The sequence below is a fragment of the Podarcis erhardii genome (assembly GCF_964252035.2).
Source record: "Podarcis erhardii genome assembly, chromosome: 1".
In the NCBI taxonomy this organism is placed as follows: domain Eukaryota; kingdom Metazoa; phylum Chordata; class Lepidosauria; order Squamata; family Lacertidae; genus Podarcis; species Podarcis erhardii.
Genome location: NC_138497.1, coordinates 17,895,507 through 17,918,601, shown reverse-complemented (window position 1 = coordinate 17,918,601; position 23,095 = coordinate 17,895,507). Strand labels below are relative to the sequence as shown.

Below are 23,095 nucleotides of genomic sequence, written 5' to 3'. Positions count from 1 at the left end.
TGCAATCTGAACCGTGTCTACTCCCAAGTAAGTCCTGTTGAATTCAGTGGGGCTTACTCCATGGCAAGTGGGGTTAGGACTGCAGCCTTAGGTGCATCGCTAATAAACATCCAGACAATGAATCCTGGTAGGATTACAGGAGCTGGTTCTTTTTGTTTTAATTAATGCACCTGTGTTTCCACGTGTAAGAAATCTGTATGGAAGGAAGAGGTGAACACTCCATATATTTCTGGCAGCTCAGCTATTACAACCCATAATCGCCCCCTCATCTTACTTAATCAGAGATTTCCAGCTTGGAGGAGGGAGGATGGCCACCTTCTTGCAACCCATCACCATAGCTGGAACCAGATGAAAGGAAGAAAGTGAGGAATCCTTGGAGTGTTTCAGGGCTCAAGCTGGGGAAATAGATTTGTCTTTGAGCCAAGCACTACTCTCTTATTCTTATTTCGGAAGCCACTCAGCTTATTTCCGAGCCAACCTGTCGGAAACCAGGGTTCAGACTCCCTGGACCAAATCCGATGATTTTTTAAAAAGTGGACAAATGAATGAGAAGACAAATTAGGGTGGAGGAAACTTACTTAGTCACATTTGAAAATTTTTTTAATTCTCTAGTAGAAGATGGAACGGCTTCATTTCATACTTTGAATCCAGGTTCCTTGATAGAAATTCGGTATCCGTAGGTGGAAAAGCTCATCGTACCATTAAAATAAAAGAGCAAAAAGCAGTGTGGTGGTATATGCCTGGATCACAAGAGCACATGGCAGCTGAAGCTTTCTTTGTTGATGGTGACACAGCAGTCCCCACCGCTGAAACAAACTGCTGCTCAATTCCCGAACGCCTCTTTGGCAGCAAAACCAGCTGTGGGACCAACATGAAATGAAGCTTTGGCTTGTGTGCGCATATTGCTTGGATTTTGGCCAAATTTGAGAAGACAGAACACCCCTTTGCCACATGTTAACCAACCTGGCTGCGCAAACAAAAGGCGGACAGAAATACATGAGAGGGTTAACTAATCCACATTAATTCGCCCTGCAAATGCATCCTGATGTGCGGAAGACTAATTGTAAGCCATGCTTATAATTGCAAAGGTATAAAAGAAGATGGTGGGCTTTGTGGCACTGTTAATTGCAAATAAGTGAATCCTGAAGGTGGGGCACTTCAGCGGCTGTACCAGCACAACCCTAGAAAAGATGGCATGATGCAAGGAGGACAGGTAGGTTTCCCCAGCTTCCCAGGCGGGTACAAAGTGGCACAAATATCTAGGGTTCAAATGCTAGTGAGGAGAGGGAACTCGGTAAAAAATTTCAGGTGAAAATGATTAAAATCAATGAAGGCAAAAAGCTGCTTCACACTGAGCTATACCATTGATTCACTCAGCTCAGTACTGTATTGTTTACACCAAGGTGAGGAACTTTTTGTCAGTTTGCATTTCTTAGTACAGTGGTACCTCTGGTTACGTACTTAATTTGTTCCGGAGGTCCGTTCTGAACCTGAAACTGTTCTTAACCTGAAGCACCACTTTAGCTAATGGGGCCTCCCACTGCTGCCGTGCTGCTGCTGCGCAATTTCTGTTCTCATCCTGAAGCAAAGTTCTTAACCCGAGGTACTATTTCTGGGTTAGCAGAGTCTGTAACCTGAAGCGCCTGTAACCCGAGGTACCACTGTACAGAAAGTATTGATCTGATGTGTAGAGATCTTTCCTATTCCAATTAATTCAAGAGGGTTCTGGAAGCTTCTCTGTATGAAGGAAACAAGCAGAAGGTTCATGATGTTTGGGTTATTCCTTCAGAAAAGCTGATTACAGCTGGTTTAAGCTGGTTCTGTTATCTCTTCAGTCAAGGTCATGGTGACTATAAAAGTAGGGCCAGAAGGAGCCTGGGTTTCACTCACTTTCCTCCTTCCTTCCTTCCTTCCTTCCGGTGTGGTGTTCTGCAAACAGTATGCTTAGTGTTAAGGTTTTGTTTTATTTTATTATAAGTACCGTAATTGTAAGTTTAAGTTAAGTCTGTTGCAACTGCATTTCCTATGGACAGTGCCAATCCTGAACATATTGGATTTGTGACCATTATGCTCATTTGCCTTCAGTAGCAGTAAAGCTCTGCTGGATGAAATACAATTGCCTCAGGTCTATTTTGGGGGGATCTTGCAACATGTTTAAGTTTTTACTCTGCTAACTATAAGTCGGAGTTCTGCTCTGGATCATATTGAGTAGAATTCCATGACATTTTTTGCAACGCAAGGACCTCATTCCCTCATGAGCAAGCATCCAAGGCCCACATGCAATGAGTGGGTGGAGCCAGAGTCACATCTGTTCCCTTAAAAGCAAGCAGCATGGCCTTGGACACTGTCTCCATTCCATACCCAACGTGTCATACATTGTGTCAGAACACTGGTCTCAAGTCTCCATCCTGAGTGTAGGTATGACTTGTACTCCATCAACATCAACTGCTCCATAAACTTCAACTTATCACAAATGCCTGACAGGAGGGAACCAGCAGTAAATCACACTGAGCAAGTTGGAGTTAACTCTTTCCTAGCAAAAACAGGATCAGTACAGGACTGTTAGGCCTAAGGAGCACAGCAACTCATCTCCAGTAGGTTTTGCCCCCATGAAGCAGTTGCTGAGACCGAAGGCCCCTGTCTCCTAACAGTTGCCTAATTCCCTCCTCCCTAGGGCTTTCCCCAAGCAATCTGGAACTGTGTCTTCATGAAGCTAACTTCTCCTCCACCTGCCCTCTTCATCCCTCTCCTGGTTCTGGGAGAGCAGCAGGAAGGGGAGCTTGTTGCAGCAGCAGGAGGAGACACTTGTGACTCTTCACCAGCCAGACCCATCTCTGCCTCTTGGCCTCTCTCCTCTCCAGCCTCCGCTTCTGCCTCTGATTCTGGATGTCTCTCTGCCACCGACTTCCTCAGTTTACTAAACCCTGTTACCTCTTCAGCTTCCGACACCTCCTCTTCCCAATCTTCTCCCTCTGACTACTCATCGTTCTCCCACCACCAGTCCCCTGGTGGCTCTGAGCCTTTTTCCCTTGGGAGTTCCCCATCTGGTTCCTCCCACCATTCCTCTGCATCCAACCAGTCCAAAGAGATGGCCCTTTCTTCACTTATACAACCGAATGTGCATTGCTTTGAGGGTGAGCCATGATGAAGGCAGCTAGCTCTACCCTTGTGGTAGGCAAAAGGTAAAGGACCTCTGGATGGTTAAGTTCAGTCAAAGGTGACTATGGGGTTGCGGTGCTCATCTCACTTTCAGGCCAAGGGAGCCGGCGTTTGTCCACAGACAGCTTTCTGGGTCATGTGGCCAGCATGACCAAACAGCTTCTGGCACAATGGAACACAATGATGGAAACCAGAGTGCATGGAAACGCCATTTACCTTCCCGCCGCAGCGGTACCTATTTATCTACTTGCACTGGTGTGCTTTCGAACTGATAGGCTGGCAGGAGCTGGGACAGAGCAAGGGGAGCTCACCCCATCGTGGGGATTCAAACCACCAACCTACTGATTGGCAAGCCCAAGAGGCTCAGTGGTTTAGACCACAGCGCCACCCGTGTCTCTCACCCCTGTTGTGTACTATTTTAAGCTCTCTAGAGGGAAGAAAAATATATAAATAATATTTAAATTGTGAATATGATGAAATGATGCTCAAATTATTTTTTAAAAAGTGCTCACACTGTTGCATTTTCTCACAGCTAACCAAGAAAATATTGGTTTCTTTCCTTCTTGCTTTGACAGTGCCTCTGCTTCATTCGGTTCAGCTTGCTTTTTCTTTGCTTTAACCACAAGCCACGGAAATGTCGAGCCAAAGTTGCCACATTAAATAATGCATAAATCCAAGCAATTATGGAAAAGAATCATAAGCAGCAACTTTTAAATGCACACAGCAACAAACTTAAAAGGAAGAACATTATTTTAGAGGCTGTGCCTCAATTATAATCCACTACATGCAAGTCATAATGGATTTACTGTTGTTTCACAATTGCCTTGGCAAAAATTGCCTCAGCTCTGTCCATGGGAAGTTTTACCTGCAGGCAAAGAGAAGCGGAACAGCTAATAGCAGAAAGGAAGGCATCTCATTGACACCAAGGGAATAGAAAGATAAGGCCTCAAGGTCCATTTACCTTGTCGTGTTTTCTGTGTGGCACAACAGCCGTGATTCATTTTGTGGTACAAGGCTGACATCATCCATTTTCCTGTGGTTGCTCTTGAGACATTCCTTAATCCTGTGACAATGTTGTGGGTTGCCTTGATGGATGTTTCTGCCCACAGAAAGAGTCTCAAATATTCTGATTTCTCCAGTGTAGCTGGGAGCAGTTTAGAAGCTCTCCAACATAGCTGGAAATGCTTTGATGAAGTATCTGTACAATTCTTGTTAAGTGCTTGTACATTTCCAAGCACAATTCAAAGTGTTGGTGCTGACCTTTAAAGCCCTAAATGGCCTCAGCCCTGTATACCTGAAGGAGCATCTCCACCCCCATCGTTCTGCCTGGACACTGAGGTCCAGTGCTGAGGGCCTTCTGGTGGTTCCCTCACAGTGAGAAGTGAGATTACAGGTACCAAGCAGAGGGCCTTCTTGGTAGTGGCGCCCGCCCTGTGGAACGCCCTCCCACCAGATATCAAGGAAATAAACAACTATCTGACTTTTAGAAGACATCTGAAGGCAGCCCTGTTCAGGGAAGTTTTTAATGTTTGATGTTTTATCGCTTTATTATTATTATTATTATTATTATTATTATTATTCTGTTGGGAGCCCCCCAGAGTGGCTGGGGAAACCCAGCCAGATGGGCAGGGTATAAATAATAAATTATTATTATATTATTATTACTAAGCAAAAACAGACATGCAAATATCCGGATCTCTTTCTCAGGGGTGGGGAACCAATGGCTCTCCAGATGTTGTTGTACTCCCCAATGCCGATCGGCCCCAGCTAGCCAGACCAGTGGTCAGAGAAGATGGGAGATGCAATCCAAGAACATCAGGAGTATTATAGGGTCCCCGTCCTTAGCTGATGTTCATTGACTATGGTTAGCCCTGGTGCATTGCAAGTAAACACAATTCTGAATTCTAAGTTTCCGTGAGAAAATAACCCTCATACGACAATACCAACGGTCTCTCATTCTTCAACACAAATGATAGCTTGCTCTCACCGGGTGGATAATTTACAGCATATAAATGTATCCACGCGGTATTATTTATTGGCACTGATTGCTAATTTAACCAAACTTGCAGCTGTTCCCCGGAGATGGCCCTATTTACCTTAATTGCATTGTGCCCTAATGAGAAAATTATTTTACAATAACCTCAGGAAGCTGCAAAGTGGCACACGCTGGCTAGTCATAACCCTTTATATTGAGCTTGCGGGGCCTGCTTGCCAGGTGGGCAGAGAAATCCTGCGCTCACATTAGTCCAGGGGTAGAGATATGGGGAACGCCAAAGTGTGATCAGCCCTAGAAGGGGATCGAGGGGGGAAACACCCCACCAGCAGCAGAAGATATTAGCAAAGTGCTATAAAAACAACTCACACACCTTTAGAATCTCTGGAAACACAGTCAGGGACTGTAATGGCACCCGCTTGCTGCCCTCACACAGAGGGAAGCCTCTCTATTAAAAATACCCAAAGTGGAGAACAACATTTAAAAAATGAATGCAATGAAAGAGAAACTGCAGAACCAGACAAAAAGAGCCAGATCTCCCCATATATGGTGTTAACTGATGACTTCTCCCAAAGAATACTGGAAAGTGTAGTTTGTTAAGGGTGCTGGGGAAAGTAGCTCTACATTTCCTAGGATTATTGGGGGGGGGTAATGTGGTTTAAATGTATGGCATGTGTACAGCCTAAGCATAACTAAAATGAATACATATTCACACAGCTACATCTGGTTCCCTCACCTTCCTGTGTTGTCTCCATGCTAAGTTTTAGAACAGGCATAGGCAAACTCGGCCCTCAGATGTTTTGGGACTACAATTCCCATCATCCCTGACCATTGTTAGCTAGGGATTATGGGAGTTGTAGTCCCAAAACATCTGGAGGGCTGAGTTTGCCTATGCCTGTTCTAGACTATAAATTTCACAGGGTGGGGACCTGTTCTTTCGTACTTTGGCGTCACGCCTGTTGATGGTGCCAGCTTTCGTATGCTTACCTGTCGCTGGTGAGACTCTTCCATAATTGTGGCACTGCCACCGTCGAATTCTTACTGTGCATTTTGAATGGGTGGCACTCAGAACAGCACCTCCTTGGCTGATCTCCGAGACCAGCTAGATGACTACAAACCAAAGCAGGAGCAGCTTTGAGTTAACTTGCTGTCAAGAGTTCATAAAGGAGCCTGGCTTGAATACATTAAAATATATATTTTGCAGTTTCCACAGGTCCTCCCTTATTTACAGGAATGGTTGCATTTTATCAGATAAGCAGTGGAGCACCAGGTATGTAGATATATTGCCATATGCCTTTGTATCTAATTTGTTTCAGAGTAGCTATGGTAATAATGAAAGATATGAATCTAACTTGGAATGAATTACTTTGAAAATGCTGAATAACAGTACAGCTCGTCTGAGGCACTTGCTCTAGACAGACTGTTTTTAAGTTGAACACTCAAGGAAATGCTTGCTGAACCTAGTTGTGTTTACTCTGAAGTAAGTTCAGTGTTCAAGTAAGTGTGGACAGGAGCGCAGCAATTTGACGTCCCCTTACACAACTCTCTTTGAACTCAGTGGAACTAATTTCTTTGTAAACATGTGTAGGGCTGGGTGGGTTCGGTCTGTTTCTCATGCTGCTAAAGGCTAGCGATGAAATTTACGGCTAGGGATGGATGTGAAATTTCATTTAAAAGGAAACCTACCTAATGAATCAAAAAGGCTGATTTTGATTCATTGAAAAGATAACACTATGGCCCCCTTTGATCAATGGATAGAACATATGATAACCCTTGCAACATACGAACGGATTGCTTTTAGATGCAGATCGTGTATGGATAAATAGAACAATATTTGGTATGCATTTATAAAAAATATAATGACTTGTTAATCATTTCATACTTGTCAAAATAATAATATTGCTCATATACCCATATTTCGTATTGTAGCAGTTTTAGGCACTTTTTTGTATTTGTTTTTAATTTTGCATTTCCTTCACTTTATTTTTATACTAAAAAATTTCAAATATATATATATATATATATATATATGTATATATATATATATGAATATTTTAAAAACCCCATCCAATTCACACTGTCCAAAACACAATGCAAACTGAAACATGTGCATCCTTTGCCGTCTGAAGCTCTCCAAATTTTGGATTGCACTTCTGCAATCAAGTAAGGTGTACAAAAATGCACGTACAAAAATGTGTGCATATAATGTATCTATAAATAAAAATAACATCCTATGCAAAAATGCAGTACAGTGGTACCTCTGGTTACAGACTTAATTCGTTCCAGAGGTCCATTCTTAAGCTGAAACCATTCTTATCCTGAGGCGCGCTTTCGCTAATGGGACCTCCCGCTGTGCGCGCGCCTATGGCGCATGATTTCCATTCGCATCCTGGGGCAAAGTTTGCAACCAGGAGCAGCTACTTCCGGGTTAGCGGAGCTCATAATCTGAAGCGCTTGTAAGCAGAAGCGTTCGTAACCAGAGTTACCACTGTATATTTAGGGAAACCAGCACTAAAATGCTGATAAATTTCCATGAGGACTTGAAAAAGAAGAAGAAGAAGAGTTTGGATTTGATATCCCGCTTTATCACTACCCGAAGGAGTCTCAAAGCGGCTAACATTCTCCTTTCCCTTCCTCCCCCACAACAAACACTCTGTGAGATGAGTGGGGCTGAGAGACTTCAGAGAAGTGTGACTGGCCCAAGGTCACCCAGCAGCTGCACGTGGAGGAGCGGGGAATCGAACCCGGTTCACCAGATTACAAGACTACCGCTCTTAACCACTACACCACACTGGCTCACAGAAAACTTATGTTTGATTGTGGAGAACTAAAAGATTGAAAGGAGAAGAAATTGTGAGAAACTGAGATTGACAGATTAATCCATCCCCGTTTGAGATTAGCCCAGTTCAAAAGGTAGTGATTCATAATCAATTCTGGATTTGAGCTGCAAACTTCATAAAGTTTACTACTGTGTAGATAGGTCCATAAGGCCTCCACTTCCTGCATGTCTCCTCCCCACCCCTTACAAATGGACCTTGAGCTGCTTTGGAGGCTCTAGCAGGAAAGCATAGCTATCATAAATTGTAGTTTCTTTCTACCTGGGAAGCTCAAGCTCTTCAGGACGGAGTGAAGTGGGAAAGACCTGCCATGCCAACCAGTTCAGCTGAATCAAACCTGGAAATCCATGTGATAACAGGTACCGTAGCCAAACAGTAGTTCTTGGATAAAGTATATCTTTTCCCATTGAGCTAAGAGTAGCTTTTAGGGGGTGATTTATATTGGGGAAATAGCACAGCGGGGAAGATTCATCCTGCACTGCAGTCCTGAGCCAATCCTCCCCAGCTTCTACTGCTTTTATCTTTTGGAATCCAGCCTGCCTTGAGGGACTTCTTTCCTTCTTGTGTCTCAGCCTGGCTTCCAACCTGGGTATGCATATAAATTTTCACAAACCGCATTTTCATCTAAAATATTGCATGGCAGCACACAACTTTAAAAAAAACCCAGTCAAAAACATACTTTAAAAGCCAAGAATGTCAGATACATCCGTAAAAGCCAATGGGCAAGGAATCTCAGGTTTGAAAGGCCTGTCTGAATAATAGTTCCCAGAAGATGTCAAATGCGAGCGGGAGCAGCTCCTGCTGAACCTCTATTGGCAAGGAGTTCCACAGGACAGGACCTGCTACGCTGGTGAAGGCCAGATGAACTTCGGGGGCATGTGGGATCGCTATGAGTGCCCCATCACTGAGAATGCTTCAGTGCAGGGTTGGGGAGCCTGAAAATGTTCTTGGATTACTGCTGCCATCGTCCTTGACCACTGGTCATGCTGGCTGGGGCTGATGTCCAACAACATCTGGAGGGCCACAGATTCCACACACCTGCTTTAGTGGTCAGGTTGGGTGTTCTTTATAAGTCAGCAGGACCAGCCCCCTCCTCCCCGTTGATTCTTTTAGTCTTCTTGATGGCTACGTCATGCGCCCTGCCCAGTGATATAATTGATTTGTTGTTGTTGTTTAGTCATTTAGTCGTGTCCGACTCTTCGTGACCCTATGGACCAGAGCACGCCAGGCACTTCTGTCTTCCACTGCCTCCCGCAGTTTGGCCAAACTCATGCTGGTAGCTTCGCGAACACTATCCAACCATCTCGTCCTCTGCCGTCCCCTTCCCCATCTTTCCCAGCATCAGGTTTTTCCCAGGGAGTCTTCTCTTCTCATGAGGTGGCCAAAGTATTGGAGCCTCAGCTTCAGGATCTGTCCTTCCGGTGAGCACTCAGGGCTGATTTCCTTAAGAATGGATAGGTTTGATCTTCTTGCAGTCCATGGGACTCTCAAGAGTCTCCTCCAACACCATAATTCAAAAGCATCAATTCTTCGGCGATCAGCCTTCTTGATGGTCCAGCTTCTTTATGGTCCACACCTATAATTTTAGCAGCTGCCAAAATTGGTGGGAGAATTGAATTTTAAAACAAAACACAAAACAACACCGTACCTAAATGCAGGCATATGAGCCACCCAGACTTGTTTGATTTTTGGTTTCAAATGGATTTTGTTGCGGGAAACTTGTTATGAATGACATGATGAAGATGTTTGTTGCATTGACTTCCACGTATTTAAGCATTTTAAAAGATGTAATTTGCACTTGCAGCTTCGTAACGGTGCACAATGGAACTCCTTGCTCTTGAACTAAAATTACATATTTGTCGCAATTTCGTGTTACAATGCCTGTGGGGGATCCCAGAGATATGAATTACCATGCTTTTGATGTGGAAATGCTAAAGTGTATCTTTTGATACGCAGTACATAGTAGTTTTGTTAATCAGTCATCTTGCAACAAGGTTAGGGATAATGAGGGAATATGGGGAACAGCACACTCTATATCCAAATGCTCTTAACACCGAATTATGAAGGGGGTGGGGTGGGAGAAAAAATCCCTTTGCCTTAAAATCAGAATCAATTATGCACTCGCATTAAGCTATGGAGACAATTCTTAATCATATTGTACTAGACTTTGCAGAAGCTCTTTGAATGGAGAGAGAGGGCCTGGGCATTGTTTGCATTCTGATCCTTCGCACTGAAAAAGTTTTAAGCTATGACATTTAACCACTTATGTGTATACCTCAGAGGTTTCGACAAGGCATGTTCATATTGCTCTATTCATAAGGCTTTCAACATACCATAGTTACAAAGCAGAGTTTCTCAGAATGGTTTTCCTCAGAGATACAGTGGTACCTCGTGTTAAGAACTTAATTCGTTCTGGAGGTCCGTTCTTAACCTGAAACTGTCCTTAACCTGAGGTACCACTTTAGCTAATGGGGCCTCCCACTGCCGCTGTGCCACCGCCGTGCGATTTCTGTTCTCATCCTGAAGCAAAGTTCTTAACCTGAGGTACTATTTCTGGGTTAGCAGAGTCCGTAACCTGAAGCGCCTGTAACCTGAAGTGTCTGTAACCCAAGGTACCACTGTAATGTCACATTTTCTATAATTCCAAGGCATATGTTTACAGTCAGGTGGCTTCCAATTCTCTCTACCTCCTCACCCCCACTTAACTAATTTGGGCTTGTACAAATCTATCAGCTATGTCATTTACTGAACAATGGGTTACCCAAGGCTGTTTCAGTGATCTTTCCCTAGTTCCGAAAGATCCATTAAAGATGCTTTCAAATCGATCATACTGCTGTGCGCACTTGTGAGCAAATCATTTCTTCTTCTTCTTCTTCTTCTTCTTCTTCTTCTTCTTCTTCTTCTTCTTTTCATTTTGTGCTTCACTAGCCTAACAAGATTGTAATGCATCAAGCAATTCATGCAATGCAATTATCCGACTGTTTCCCCTTTCCCTAGCCTTTGGTCCCTGAATATAATAGCATCATGGACCTGCATTCAGAGACTTAAACCTAAATCATCCTGGCCCAAACCATGGCACTGATTTGCACAATGCACAGTTCTCCTCTACGGAGGATTTCTGAAATAATTGGCTAAATCCCCACCACCACACACACATCGGCCAATGGTATAAGCCTTTAAGTGAACACTGTTATTCCCATTGTTGTTTTTAAGGTGGCCAGCTGAAAGCCCACAGGCCAAATCTGACCCTGGAGACAATTCTATCTGGTCTCTGGTGACCTTATCAAATTTGAATCAAGGTACAGTGAAAAAGTCTCATGTGGAAAACAGAAAAAGGGTTTCAAAAGTTCTAAGCAATAGAGGTTCTCCCCATTTACAGTGCAATTCTTTACATTTCTACTTTGCCTCCCACTGAGTTCAATGTGATTTACTCCCCGGTAAGTGTGTAAAGGACTGCAACCTTAATGTCACCATTCATTTTGCGTGCAACATCTCTTATATGAGTCTTTTTTTAACCTTTGGCCCTCGGATGTTCCAGGACTACAGCTCCCATAATCTGGAGTCAGTTTAGCCAATGATCAGGGAAGATGGGCAGAGTAGCCCAGCAACATCAGAGGACCTGAAGAACAAATAAGTGTGCACACTTATTTGCACATAATACTATGTTGTGGTACATTTAATCCTATTAAATGCATTTATATCCCCACTTCCCCTGAGCTCAAAGTTGCCTATCCAAGCAGGCTTCCATTAATATACTTATCAGACCTGAATTTGTTAGCTTCTGCAAGGAAGTTGCATCATGTGCCTTCAAACCACTCACTGGGCCCACATGAAAGTCAAACATTTGTGAGATACCACCCAATTCTAGTTCCAAACCTGTTCTGGTGTATAGATTATTAGCCCTTGAGAATACAGGTCAGCTACATAGAGGAGGGAGAAAGGTTGTTTTCTGCTGCTCCAGAGAAGCGGACACAGAGCAATGGTTCCAAACTACAAGAAAGAAGATTCCACCTAAACATTAGGAAGAACTTCCTGACAGTAAGAGCTGTTTGACAGTGGAATTTGCTGCCAAGGAGTGTGGTGGAGTCTCCTTCTTTGCAGGTCTTTAAGCAGAGGCTTGACAACCATATGTCAGGAGTGCTCTGATGGTGTTTCCTGCTTGGCAGGGGGTTGGACTCGATGGCCCTTGTGGTCTCTTCCAACTCTATGATTCTATGATTTTCCTCCAGTCTGAGCTGATCCTGTGTTGCACCATTCCTCCTCTCCTACTTTTCAGAATATGATGAAAAAAGCCTGTTTATCAGCAAACCTGCTGTAACCCTGGAATTCTACTGTGCTTGATCTCGGCAAGAGGGCATCTTTTACTAAAAGGGTAATGTTTCTCGATGCAATGATTCATTAACCTCTCGCTGCAGTAGGATCTCCACTGGTACACACAGAAATTGTTTTGTCATCAAAATCAGACATGATAATGAGATTTTCATGGATTTATACAAAAAGTGTTTGACATCTTAATGAAATATAGATTACACGTGCATTGACATCTCACCAAGAGTGCTGTAATTATATTAAATCTTACTCTACTTAGTAGGAAATTATCCTACTTAACCATTTTGCAAGCAATAGAAAAATATCACCCAAATTCAGCTCTAGCAGTTTTAAAAAGATTTGTGTACATCGTACCAGGATGTGAACAGGGATGTGTGTTCAGATGTGCATTCCATTGAAATAAATTAAGTGAAGGCATCCACGTTCGAAAGCTCATTCAATTTGCACCTGTGGTTTCAGAGCCAGCCAGGAAGGCACCTTTTGCACAGATACCTCCTTAGCTACACTGGGGAGATATTTAAAACCAGAAGGCCAAAATGAGCAGCTTTGTTTTCCATTAAGAGATTGATGACTGTGTATTAGAAGCAACAGAAGAAATTACAGCCCCTAACATCCTTGCAGTATGTATCATTTTATATATTTATTTTTTTTTAAATAATTTTTATTGGGTTTTTACCTTTTATAACAACAAACACACACACAAAGACAAAAACACACAAATACAATTTCATACCCTAATTTTCTTTACCCACTTTCATTGACTTCCCCCCACCCCCTCCTCTTACATCCCAGTTCCAATAATTAATTCAGCAAGTTCTTACCTAACGTCTTAAACATATTCATATTGCTTTTAAAAATTTAATTCTTTTTGTTTATCTATATTCAACTTATCCAATTCTCTTATAATCATTAATTTCTTTTTTTTTTTAAGGTCGATCTAACTTCCCTTCCACAAATTTTTCCCTTTATTATATTAATTGTAGGTCACATTGACCAAATAAACAAATCATAACATTTTATAGTTCTATTCTCTCTCTCCCCCCCTGCCCCGGTTTCTGTCCCTTCCCAAACAAATGTCCAAAAAACAAACAAAAAATAGTTCTTAGCCCGGATTCCTCACGTCCGAGGCGTCTGATTCTCTGTCAGCCCCTCTCTGCCAAGTATATTGGTAGTCCTCTTTGTTGGTCCTAAGACCCCGAAGGAGTTCAGTCAGAGTCACATCATATTTTCTTTCATCCAGAATGTTAAAAAGTGTTTGCTGCGAAGGATCATCTACTTTTCCATGCTCAAGAGGAAAGTCCCAATCATGTTGCTTTATTCTTTTTAGTTTTAATATTCCAAGTACTCCAGGGACTTCCCTCTTCTTCTTTCTCATCTTTCGCAGGTTTGTAATCCGAAGGTCTTCTTGCTCATACTCTAACAGTGTAGATTTCTGGTTGATATTTTCCACTTGTAGTGTCTGCACTCCTTCTTTCTTCTCTGCCAATTCCAAAAGCATCTCTTCCTGCTCAGCTGCAGAGTTTTTGTCATACGTCTCCTTTGTGCATTCAGCAGAGTTGTTTGTTTCAGAATTCAAGGTCATAAATACTTTGCTCAGAGCCATACTCTGCTCTTGCAGGATTCCCACGAGAAAGAACATTTTTTCTATCTCCGCCAGTAATTTTCCCTCTGCAGCCATTGTAATGTCACTAATTCCCCCTAGGGGGCTTTCAGTTATTTAGTAGTACTTTTCCAATAATCTGTTACTTTGTTATAATCACTACTTTGTTTCCAATCGCCTCAGTTCAAATGTATCACCTTTAATTCAGAGAGTTGTTAAATAACAAAATTCTTTACTTTGTCCGCCCGTTTGACAGCTTCTTTGACAGCTGTCAAACTCCTTTCGCTTCTTCCTCCGGCACCCAAACAGGACACTCCCGGGTTTTGGGGTGGGTTACACACAAAGTTCCAAAGTTCCTCCCTTTCTCTCCAGCACGAAATCTTCTTTTATCAAATTTGTGAAAAACTTTTAAATCATCAAAACAGTATTCATTCCGCCTTAATTCTCCGTTCCTTGCTTTAAATCGTCTATAAGTAGAGGGGGTGCAGACTTCCCTTTAACACATCCCCCGGTCGTGCCGAATTCAAAGAATAAAAAAAATTTTTAAAGTCCAAATTCCACTACTCACGGGTCCTTTGTTATCCAGTCCAAATTTTGGGAAGAAAGTCAGCGCTCTCTGGCCATGGCTTGCGGCTTCGCTCTACTGAAGTAGCGGTCTACTCTCAGCACCACGCCACTCTCCGTACCCTCTCCGTAGCCTTTAAAAAGGCTCTTCGTGGGTCGGGGAGGGCGCTTAAGGTGCCCACCGAGTCACCAAGTCCGCAGGCTTCCGCGCCTGCGGTTTCTGAGGGTCCCCGTGTCGCCGGCACGGCAAGACCCGTCTTCAGCAGAGCCGATTCCCTCCGGAGCTCGGAGGGAATCCGCCATTAGCCGTTCGCGCTAACCCGGAAGTCTAGTATGTATCATTTTATAACTACCCTGACATACTTTAGCTTTTGTCATCTATGGCCGGCATCCAAACCATGTTACTGAGCAAATCTGCAGAACTGTGAATTATGCGTTTTTGTTAAGATGACATTGCTTTGACAAAAAGTTGTATGAACGACTTTTATTGGATTGTCAAATGAACGCTGGGGAAATTGGGGAGCACTTGTTTGTTCTTGCAAGTACTGCAGTCTGCAAAGCTCAGAAAGCTGGACTGAATAAGCAGCGATTTAAAATACAGTAAATATCACATTCACTTGTACACTTTCTGTCCTAATCCTGAATATTTGTGCCAGCAAATCTTCCAGCATCTCTGGCGTAATGTTTTAGCAGTGCCAAGGCAACATCTTATTTTGCAAAAGGATCCTGGCACTGTTTCGGTGTAGCAGTTCACTCTAAAAACATATTTGCTGAAGTTAGGGTTGCAAGCTCTAGTGTGCGGGGTCAAGGAGCAGAGTCACTGCAAAGCTGAGAAGGGAAGCTGGGGGTCCAGGGGGTGGAGCTGGACCTAATAGGATGGGCTGTTGCTGGAGCACAACCTGGAGGGTCAGGGAAAAGCCAGTATGAGTGTGAGAGTTTATTGCAGGTGCAGGAGGAACTTTGAGCCTCTCTTGTGCTATTAAAGCCACATGTGACTATTGTTAATGCAGGCTGGAATGCACAAATAAATCTAATGCACATTGTCACCTATGTTTGTTTTGCATTCATGTTACAGATAAAGTGAAAGGCTCAAAACAGCTTATGGGTGAAAATGTTCAGAGTCTTGAGAAGAAGGGTTTCACTTCCAGGGTAATCGCCACTGTCTCTCTGTTGTTGTCATGCTTGTGCAAGATGGAATTTCTTCTATAAATCAGCCAGCTGGTCTCTATCTGCATGCAGCTGTTTGTTTCCCAAATGGCCTACCTTCCTCCTCTGAGAAACTGGGGTATTGCTTGCTTCCCTGCTTCACCAGGTGTCTTTCAGGACAAATAGTTCACAAACTGCCATAATAATAAAGTGATGATACATTTTTGAGCGCTTTGGACTTTTAGGAGTTGGAAGGCAAAGCTGTGAGCTCCTGAGAGGCATCCGAAGGTTGTGGGTTCACACTTCACTGTATTCATAGATTATTTCTGAGTAGCTATGGTTAAGATTGCATGCGCATTGCCCCTACATGTGCAACTGCTTTGGTTTTTGCCTAGTCGTAGTCTGTGTAACATAGGAACTTTTTATTATTATAAAGAAACCCAGACCTTCTGCCAGTGCTTTTACATGAGATCTCAGTAGTCTCTGTAGTTGTATTTAGACATTTCCAAGAACAAATCTAGCCTGCTCCCGGTCTTGCATGTTTCCCCCCTCCCTCTCCAATGTAGCAGTGAGACAGGAAGTTTCCAGTTTAGACTAACAGTAGTTTAGCATGCCATCAAAGCCCTAAACTGTGGCTAATTTTAACTACAGCTAGTAAGAACAAGCTACCGTCATAACCTAAGGTTTGATGTTGGCGTCTCCACTAACCGTAGTTAAGATTAATCACAGTTAGTCTGAGTTCAGATAAAATGGTTATAAAAAAATAGAAGTGACTTCTTGCAGCTATGTCAGAGGAATGCACAAACCTTGGCAAGTTTTCTGCACCCAAATTCTGTGTATGTCAGTAACAGCCCAAAAGCTATTCGAACAGAAACTAGTTTTCTACTAGCACAAATTATCCAGGGCATAATTGACTACAGATATATTATGTTTGTTAATCAGCTTCCTGTGCTACTACTGTATAGTCTTGTTTGGAAGTTCATATAACATGATCCCTATTGCAATAGGGAATCCCTGCACGGAGATTCCCTGCATAATTTAGAACTCTCCACAGTCAGGAGGATCCAGAGGAGGAGATTGATGGGGCCAAATGATCCTGATCTTCCTTTTATGCAACAGGCATTGTGTGAGCTACAAGCACCTGAACAGGGCATATTTTCGTGGGAAATGTGAAGGAAGAAATGCTGTTTCTGCATTTCACATATAAAGGCACAAGGGTTTTCTCACCCACAGTTATGTTTGATATTTTGGAGATCCTAACGAGGCTCTTGCTTTAAAGAAGAAATGTTAGGGATTGCCGTACTTTGCTTGTACGGCTCCAAGTCTCTCATCTAAATTGAAGCAAGCATTCTTGGCTGCATCTTCTCTTTTCATTAAAAACATTGCCTGAGGGCTGTAATCCAACCCTGGGACTAAGCCCAGTTTTAGGTCACTTATGCTGGCCTAAGTGCGTTGTTGATTCAGCACCACAGTGCCTTCCAAGTATGGTGACTGCACAGTATCTTCTGATGAGATAAAACTAAGAGAAAGTCACTACAGTGGTACCTCGGGTTACAGACGCTTCAGGTTACAGACTCTGCAAACCCAGAAATAGTACCTTGGGTTAAGAACTGTGCTTCAGGATGAGAACAGAAATCGTGCTCCGGCGGCGCGGCGGCAGTGGGAGGCCCCATTAGCTAAAGTGGTGCTTCAGGTTAAGAACAGTTTCATGTTAAGAACAGACCTCCAGAACGAATTAAGTTCTTAACCCGAGGTACCACTGTAGTTCATTTTGTCATATACTAGAGAAAAGAGGACTCAAGCTGTACCCTCTGATGCAGAACCTTGTCCTTCAACTTCAGGGACATTGGTGCTCATTAGTAAGAGGAAAATGTTTAGTGCATGCTCAGAAGCTATCTCTTTCTTACGCCATACGTTCCAAGACTGATATGTATCCTTCAAAACAGGGCGTGGCATTTGCTGTGCCTAAGCTATATAGCTCATCTGAACTTCATAACAGAACCACACCTTTCTTCTTTACATTACTGTGAAATTAATCTTCCATCCTTTTGTTTCTCTGTCCACATTCTTGTGGACTAGAACCCGCACTCCACAATCCTGCCGTACATTGAAAGAGTAAAATAGCTTCACCGGTTTACTACCTCTCTCGCATCAAAGAGTGTGGTTCAAGTGTGTGTCCTGATAACGAACAAACCTTAAGGCTGAGATGCTATACTGCACACACTTACCTGGGAGGAAGCCCCACTGAATTACATGGGTTTATTTCTGGATAAACGTACCACACATGTGCTTAAACTGTGTACACGTTGCTAGCTTAAAACGCTGTTAGGTCATTCTTTTCCTCACTTCGGATAGTAGCTGGTAATGAGGGAAAGCACATTAAAAAGCAGTATTTTGTAAAAAATGACAGGTTAGATACAGGACAGATATGTATTATGGCTGATATGTACACCACTTTGCAAACCACAAATGGGATCTCACTGGATGCAGAATAAACAGGCTTTTGCACACTGACCGAAGCTATGCAGCCCAGTCTTATGCATACTGCTTAATGAGGCTTATTGCAATTTTTTAGAGATCCTCTTACCCCCTTTCCCCTTGTAATAGGCAGAATCAAACTTTGGATGGGGAAAGAACTCATCAGCAGTACTTTCATCTTTGTCCATGGTACAATAAATAAATTGCAGCATTCTTTTCTAAGTGAATAGGCAGTTTTATATTGTCTTGCAAATAAATAACCCACTTTGGAGGAAGACTCACTGTCTCAGCTGAGGTTTACTTAAGAGTAAATACGCAAGTAATTGATCTCCACCGGCTGAATAGCGTTTTTAAAATCCATGCCAGCCAAGCACCCCCCAACTCCACCCATTCCCCAGATCTATTTGTTCGGCTCTTCCTTCGGCAAATCTCTTTCCTCCTTTCACTTTCCTTCCTACTGGACTTCGCTCGGCCCTTCGGCGCCTCCCCATCCTCTCGCCCCCTTCTTCACTCCAGATCCTCCCTCCCATTCCTGTACCTTGAAAGCGGGGTTGCAAATCACTCGCCCCACGCGGCTGGCGGGGTCGAAGGGAGGAGCCGCTCGGCTGAGGCTGAGCTCGATCGGGCCAAGGAGGGCGCGGCCCAAAAATGGGCTGTTCCTATTTCCTATAAGGAGGCCAGGATTTCTTTGGGAGGGAAGTCCGTGCATGTTGGAACCTACGCTTGCCGTTCTGGAAGTGCTACTCCTCGACGACTTAAGAAGTGCGCGTGTGATGATGGTGCGAAAAGGCACTCTGCGCATGCTTGGGAGCGCGGTTTTCATTTTTCCGCGCGATTTCACGCCCAGCCGGCTCAGAGCAATTAGCGCAGGCTGCAAAGCTGAGTCGAATCCCCCCGCAGTCAGTACTCGTGGGATTATCGCGCGTCGTCCCTTGCTCTTGGCAGCCCAGGCTGGATCGTGACCCGTCTGGCAAAGTTGGAAAGTGCTTCCAAAGCACAGCTGCGTAGGCTTCCCGGGTAATTCGTGCCGTGTCTTGGGCTCGTGTGAACGGGCCTGGCTTCCCCCGCCCTTAATCCCTGAGATAGAAAGCTGCCAACCTATTACGACTCCCATCGTCGGTTTCATCCCCGGCGACTTTTACGGGGCAGAGGAAAAGAAAAACGGAGTAAACCTCCTTGCCCAGGCAGGCATGCATTTCTCCCCACCAGCCTCCAAAAAACACCGCCTTTTGGCCATTACCGGCCTTACCAATGCCCCCCCCCCACCATTGTTTGGAGGGAAGCCCTCCTCCTCCTCCTCCTCCACGCGCGCTCGGGGCTCCCTTTCCTTCGGCGTCATTCAAGAGTGATGAATGGGTCGCGCGAGCGAGGCAGCGTCTTCCTCTCTCCAGCGCCCCCATGCTCACCCCAAACACCACCTCCCCAAAGGATGCGACCCCAAACCACAACAGGGGCGCACCCCCCCCAACCATACATAGCAAAAAATACATAGCAAACTGAGGTGTGTCCCCCAATCCTGGCTACGCCCTTGCCTCCAAAAAAAGAATTCTCCCCGCCACCTTTTATGTTAGGTGGTCCCAAATTTCGGAAAGCAGCGAGGAGGCTAAAAGCTCACTAGACTGGAGAGAGAAAAAGCGCGTTCTTAAATATATACATATTAAAATTTCAGAGGGAAGCCGGCCGCCTGCCTGCCCCATCCTCTCTCCCCTCGCAGTGGAGGAGGAGGAGGAGAAGCGGCGGCGGCGGCCCAAGCCACGGTGGAGTGACTGCGTTGCCGTGGCAACCGGCGGAGGCAGGCGGGCAGGCCCCAGCCGCCTCGGCTTCTCCTCGGCGCGGGGTGTGTGCGTTGTGTATATGTGGGTGGGCGAGCGAGCGAGCGAGAGGCAGGGAGCGGGAGAGGCGGCAGCGAGAGGCAGGGAGAGCGAGAGAGGAGCCGGGAGAAAAGGAGAAGGGAGGCCGGGGGCTGGGGGGCGTCGACCCCTAAGTGGGGGGGAAGACAAGGAGGGAGGAGGCGGCGGCGGCTGAGCTGGCTTCAGGATGATGGAGGACGGCTTCTCCAGTTACAGCAGCCTCTATGACACCTCCTCGCTCCTGCAGTTCTGCAACGGTAAGAAGAACGGTGGGGAGGGACGGGGGGAGAGAAGTGGGGTTTCTCTCTCAGATGCACACACGCCCATGGGGTTTTTTTTTTGGGGGGGGTATGTGTGGCAAAGAAGCCCCCGCCGTCCTGGCTCCGGTATGTTGCCTTGCATGCAAAGTCCTCCTGCTGCTGCTGTCTCCGCCGCCTACTTCTGGCCAAGTAAGGTGGATTGTGTGGGGCGAGAGAGGGGAGGAACCCACAAGCTACCCCACCAGCTCCCCAGTTATCCCAACCCGGGTGAAGCGCGGCGGGGCCTTTGCTCGACTCGCCTATTCTCTCCCCCCCCCCCCACGAAACGGGGGGACACAGGAAAAGAGGAAGGGAGGGAAGGACTTGGCTCCTCCAGAGCCACAACCCTGTTTTTGCCTGACAGCACAGCAGAGAAATAGTTTTCTGTTCCTGTGTGTGTGTGTGTATGCATGCATATATATATATATATATATATATATATATATATATATATATATATCTATGCATGCTTCAGAGAAAGCTCATGTCTGCTGTGCAGAACTCCCCCCCCCTTCTGCTTTGCAGGAATGTGTAGACGTGTGTAGTGGAAGATGCAATACAGAGTTGGAAAAGAAAGCGAAAACTCCCCATGTTGTGTGTTTGGAAAGGGATTCGTTTCCGCTTCTTCTGGGGTTGACTTGTAGGGACCACCGCTTTGTGAACCGAAAGGCTTGTCTGGGGCGACCTGTTTTCTGGTTTTTTTTGCAGACCTTTTGGTTTTGAATGAGCGAGGGAAAAGCCTTCCAAAACCTCTGTGGAATGTGTATTTGCCAAACCATATTTTTCATATGAATCGGTGACGTTTTGTGTAATTCTGGTGATGGGTTCAGTTTGTTTCGAAGGCAGCACAGTGTGGAAGAGGTGTCGTTCCTAGTGAGGCTATTTTCAAAGTAAACAGAAGTCAGCTTTGAGATGGAAGAATGCCTGTTTCTAAGTTCTGTAGATTCTGGCATGTTTCTTTGGGATTATGTTAAGTCAGCTAAATTTACAGTAAACTTTTGCAGTAAAAATTTACAAGGCAGGGAGAGTCACTTACATTGGAGGAATTAATGTTCAGTAACTGGCTCTATATTATTTATGTGAATTGCTACTTAGACAACATCAGTGGGATCATTATTTTTAAAAAAGGACTCATTCTAATAAAATATTCTTACACTGAAGGAAAGCCTCACTGAACTCAGTGGCACTTGCTGCTGAATAGTCCTGGCACTGTTAATTGCAGAGAGCTCTGGACTTGTGACTTTAGAGTTTGTTTCTCTCCCCCCACCCTAAACCATGATCACTAAATAGCAGCAGGTATCTTATAACTCTTAGTAAAATGTAGGCAATTTTTTATTGCTATATGTAATTGTGTGCCTGCTGTCTGGACAAGAAGATATGTGAAATACTGCATTTGTATAGTACATTATTAGATTCTATATTTTTCTCAGTATTAGAAAACAGGAGGAGCAGATCTTCTAAGTCAGAGACAAAGGATGAGATTCCATAAATCAAGGTACAGGCAAGACAGCTCCCTGTATCAATAGCATGGAAGCCCTGTTGCAGAATAAAAATTCTGGAATACATCTCTGTAGATGTGCTTCATGAAGTCTGCTGTTTTCTAAAAAACACATTAGCTAATTAGCATTTTTTGATGGATCATTCTTCATGCCTATGGTTTTCCCCTCTCGCAGAGAGCACAAATAGTCTGATTCACCCATGCCTTCCTCACGTGCGTTTGGTTACAACAGGATTAGCTTGTATGATAAGATGTTGCAGAACTGGACCCACAGGCACTACCCTGAAGAGATTGGATGATAGTGGTACACAGAGTCTGGTCCCTGACAAAACAAATCAGAGGTAATTTGTTACAGGGCTAGTTTAGAAGGAAAGTGGTTGACAGGTGGGAACTTTGGGAAGGTGTTCTAAGTACAGAGAATTGTGTGAAGGACAGTAGAAAGTTGTGAATGCAGAGTTAGGGATTATCCACAAAGCCTCTTGTCCCATTCCATCCCCGCCCTGGAAAATCACACTTTTGAGCAAACAACAATTTGGGTTTTCTCCAGATTGATGTTTGTTCCGATATAGAGCAAAAGAGCAGGTTTTCCCTGGGGAAAATGTGGGGCAAAGGGGAAACTGCTCAGTGGGAGTGTGGACAAGCCCTTAGCTTCAGAGAGTTTTGTTATTTAGTATGAGGAAACAAGGGATGCTGGTGGCGCTGTGGGTTAAACCACAGAGCCTAGGACTTGCCGATCAGAAGGTCGGTGGTTTGAATCCCCGCGACGGGGTGAGCTCCCGTTGCTCAGTCTCTGCTTCTGCCAACCTAGCAGTTCGAAAGCACATCAAAGTGCAAGTAGATAAATAGGTACTGCTCCAGCGGGAAGGTAAACGGCGTTTCCGTGCGCTGCTCTGGTTCGCCAGAAGCAGTTGAGTCATGCTGGCCACATGACCCGGAAGCTGTACGCCAGCTCCCTCGGCCAATAAAGCAAGATGAGCGCCGCAACCCCAGAGTCAGTCACAACTGGACCTAATGGTCAGGGGACCCTTTACCTTTATGAGGAAACAAATTTGAATGAAGCTTTTGCAGAGAATGATAACGTTTTTAGAAGCTGATGGAAAACAGCTGAAGGAGAATTCAGAAGGAAGTGAAGCTGAAGGCCTAGTTCAGACATCTCAGTTCAATAAACCATGGTTTATTGGACTAAGAACTACGGTAGCTTTGTGTCCAGGTCCCAGGCTTGTGATTTGTTTAACCACAGCTTCCTGTAGTATTTGAACTAGGAAACTATGCATTAAGCACTACTTGTAAAGCAGTATATGTGGGGTTATGTGGCAGGAAGAGGAAGGTCAGTGAGTGGTGC

General features: G+C 44.5%; 1 protein-coding gene and 1 long non-coding RNA gene across 6 annotated transcripts in view; one reads left to right on the top strand and one right to left on the bottom strand.

Moving 5' to 3' along the window:
- The window catches only part of EML1 (EMAP like 1), a 133,374-nt gene that overhangs the window by 44,706 nt on the left and 65,573 nt on the right, over positions 1-23,095 (top strand). For 2 of the 5 annotated variants that reach the window (XM_081859870.1, XM_081859868.1), the window contains exon 1: positions 19,897-20,213. The exons of 1 other annotated variant lie outside the window; for it this stretch is intronic. In XM_081859870.1, the coding sequence (XP_081715996.1) occupies positions 20,144-20,213 (70 nt within the window). In that variant the 5' untranslated portion in view covers positions 19,897-20,143. Of the gene's footprint in view, positions 1-19,895; positions 20,214-23,095 lie in introns of those variants that run through there. 2 more of the 5 variants (XM_081859867.1, XM_081859871.1) reach the window with 2 other exon arrangements.
- Positions 73-19,707, bottom strand: LOC309345418. The gene is made up of 3 exons (XR_014158229.1): positions 19,666-19,707; positions 17,857-17,986; positions 73-193 (listed from the first exon to the last, which is right to left on the bottom strand). It is a non-coding gene; the product is annotated as an uncharacterized lncRNA (long non-coding RNA).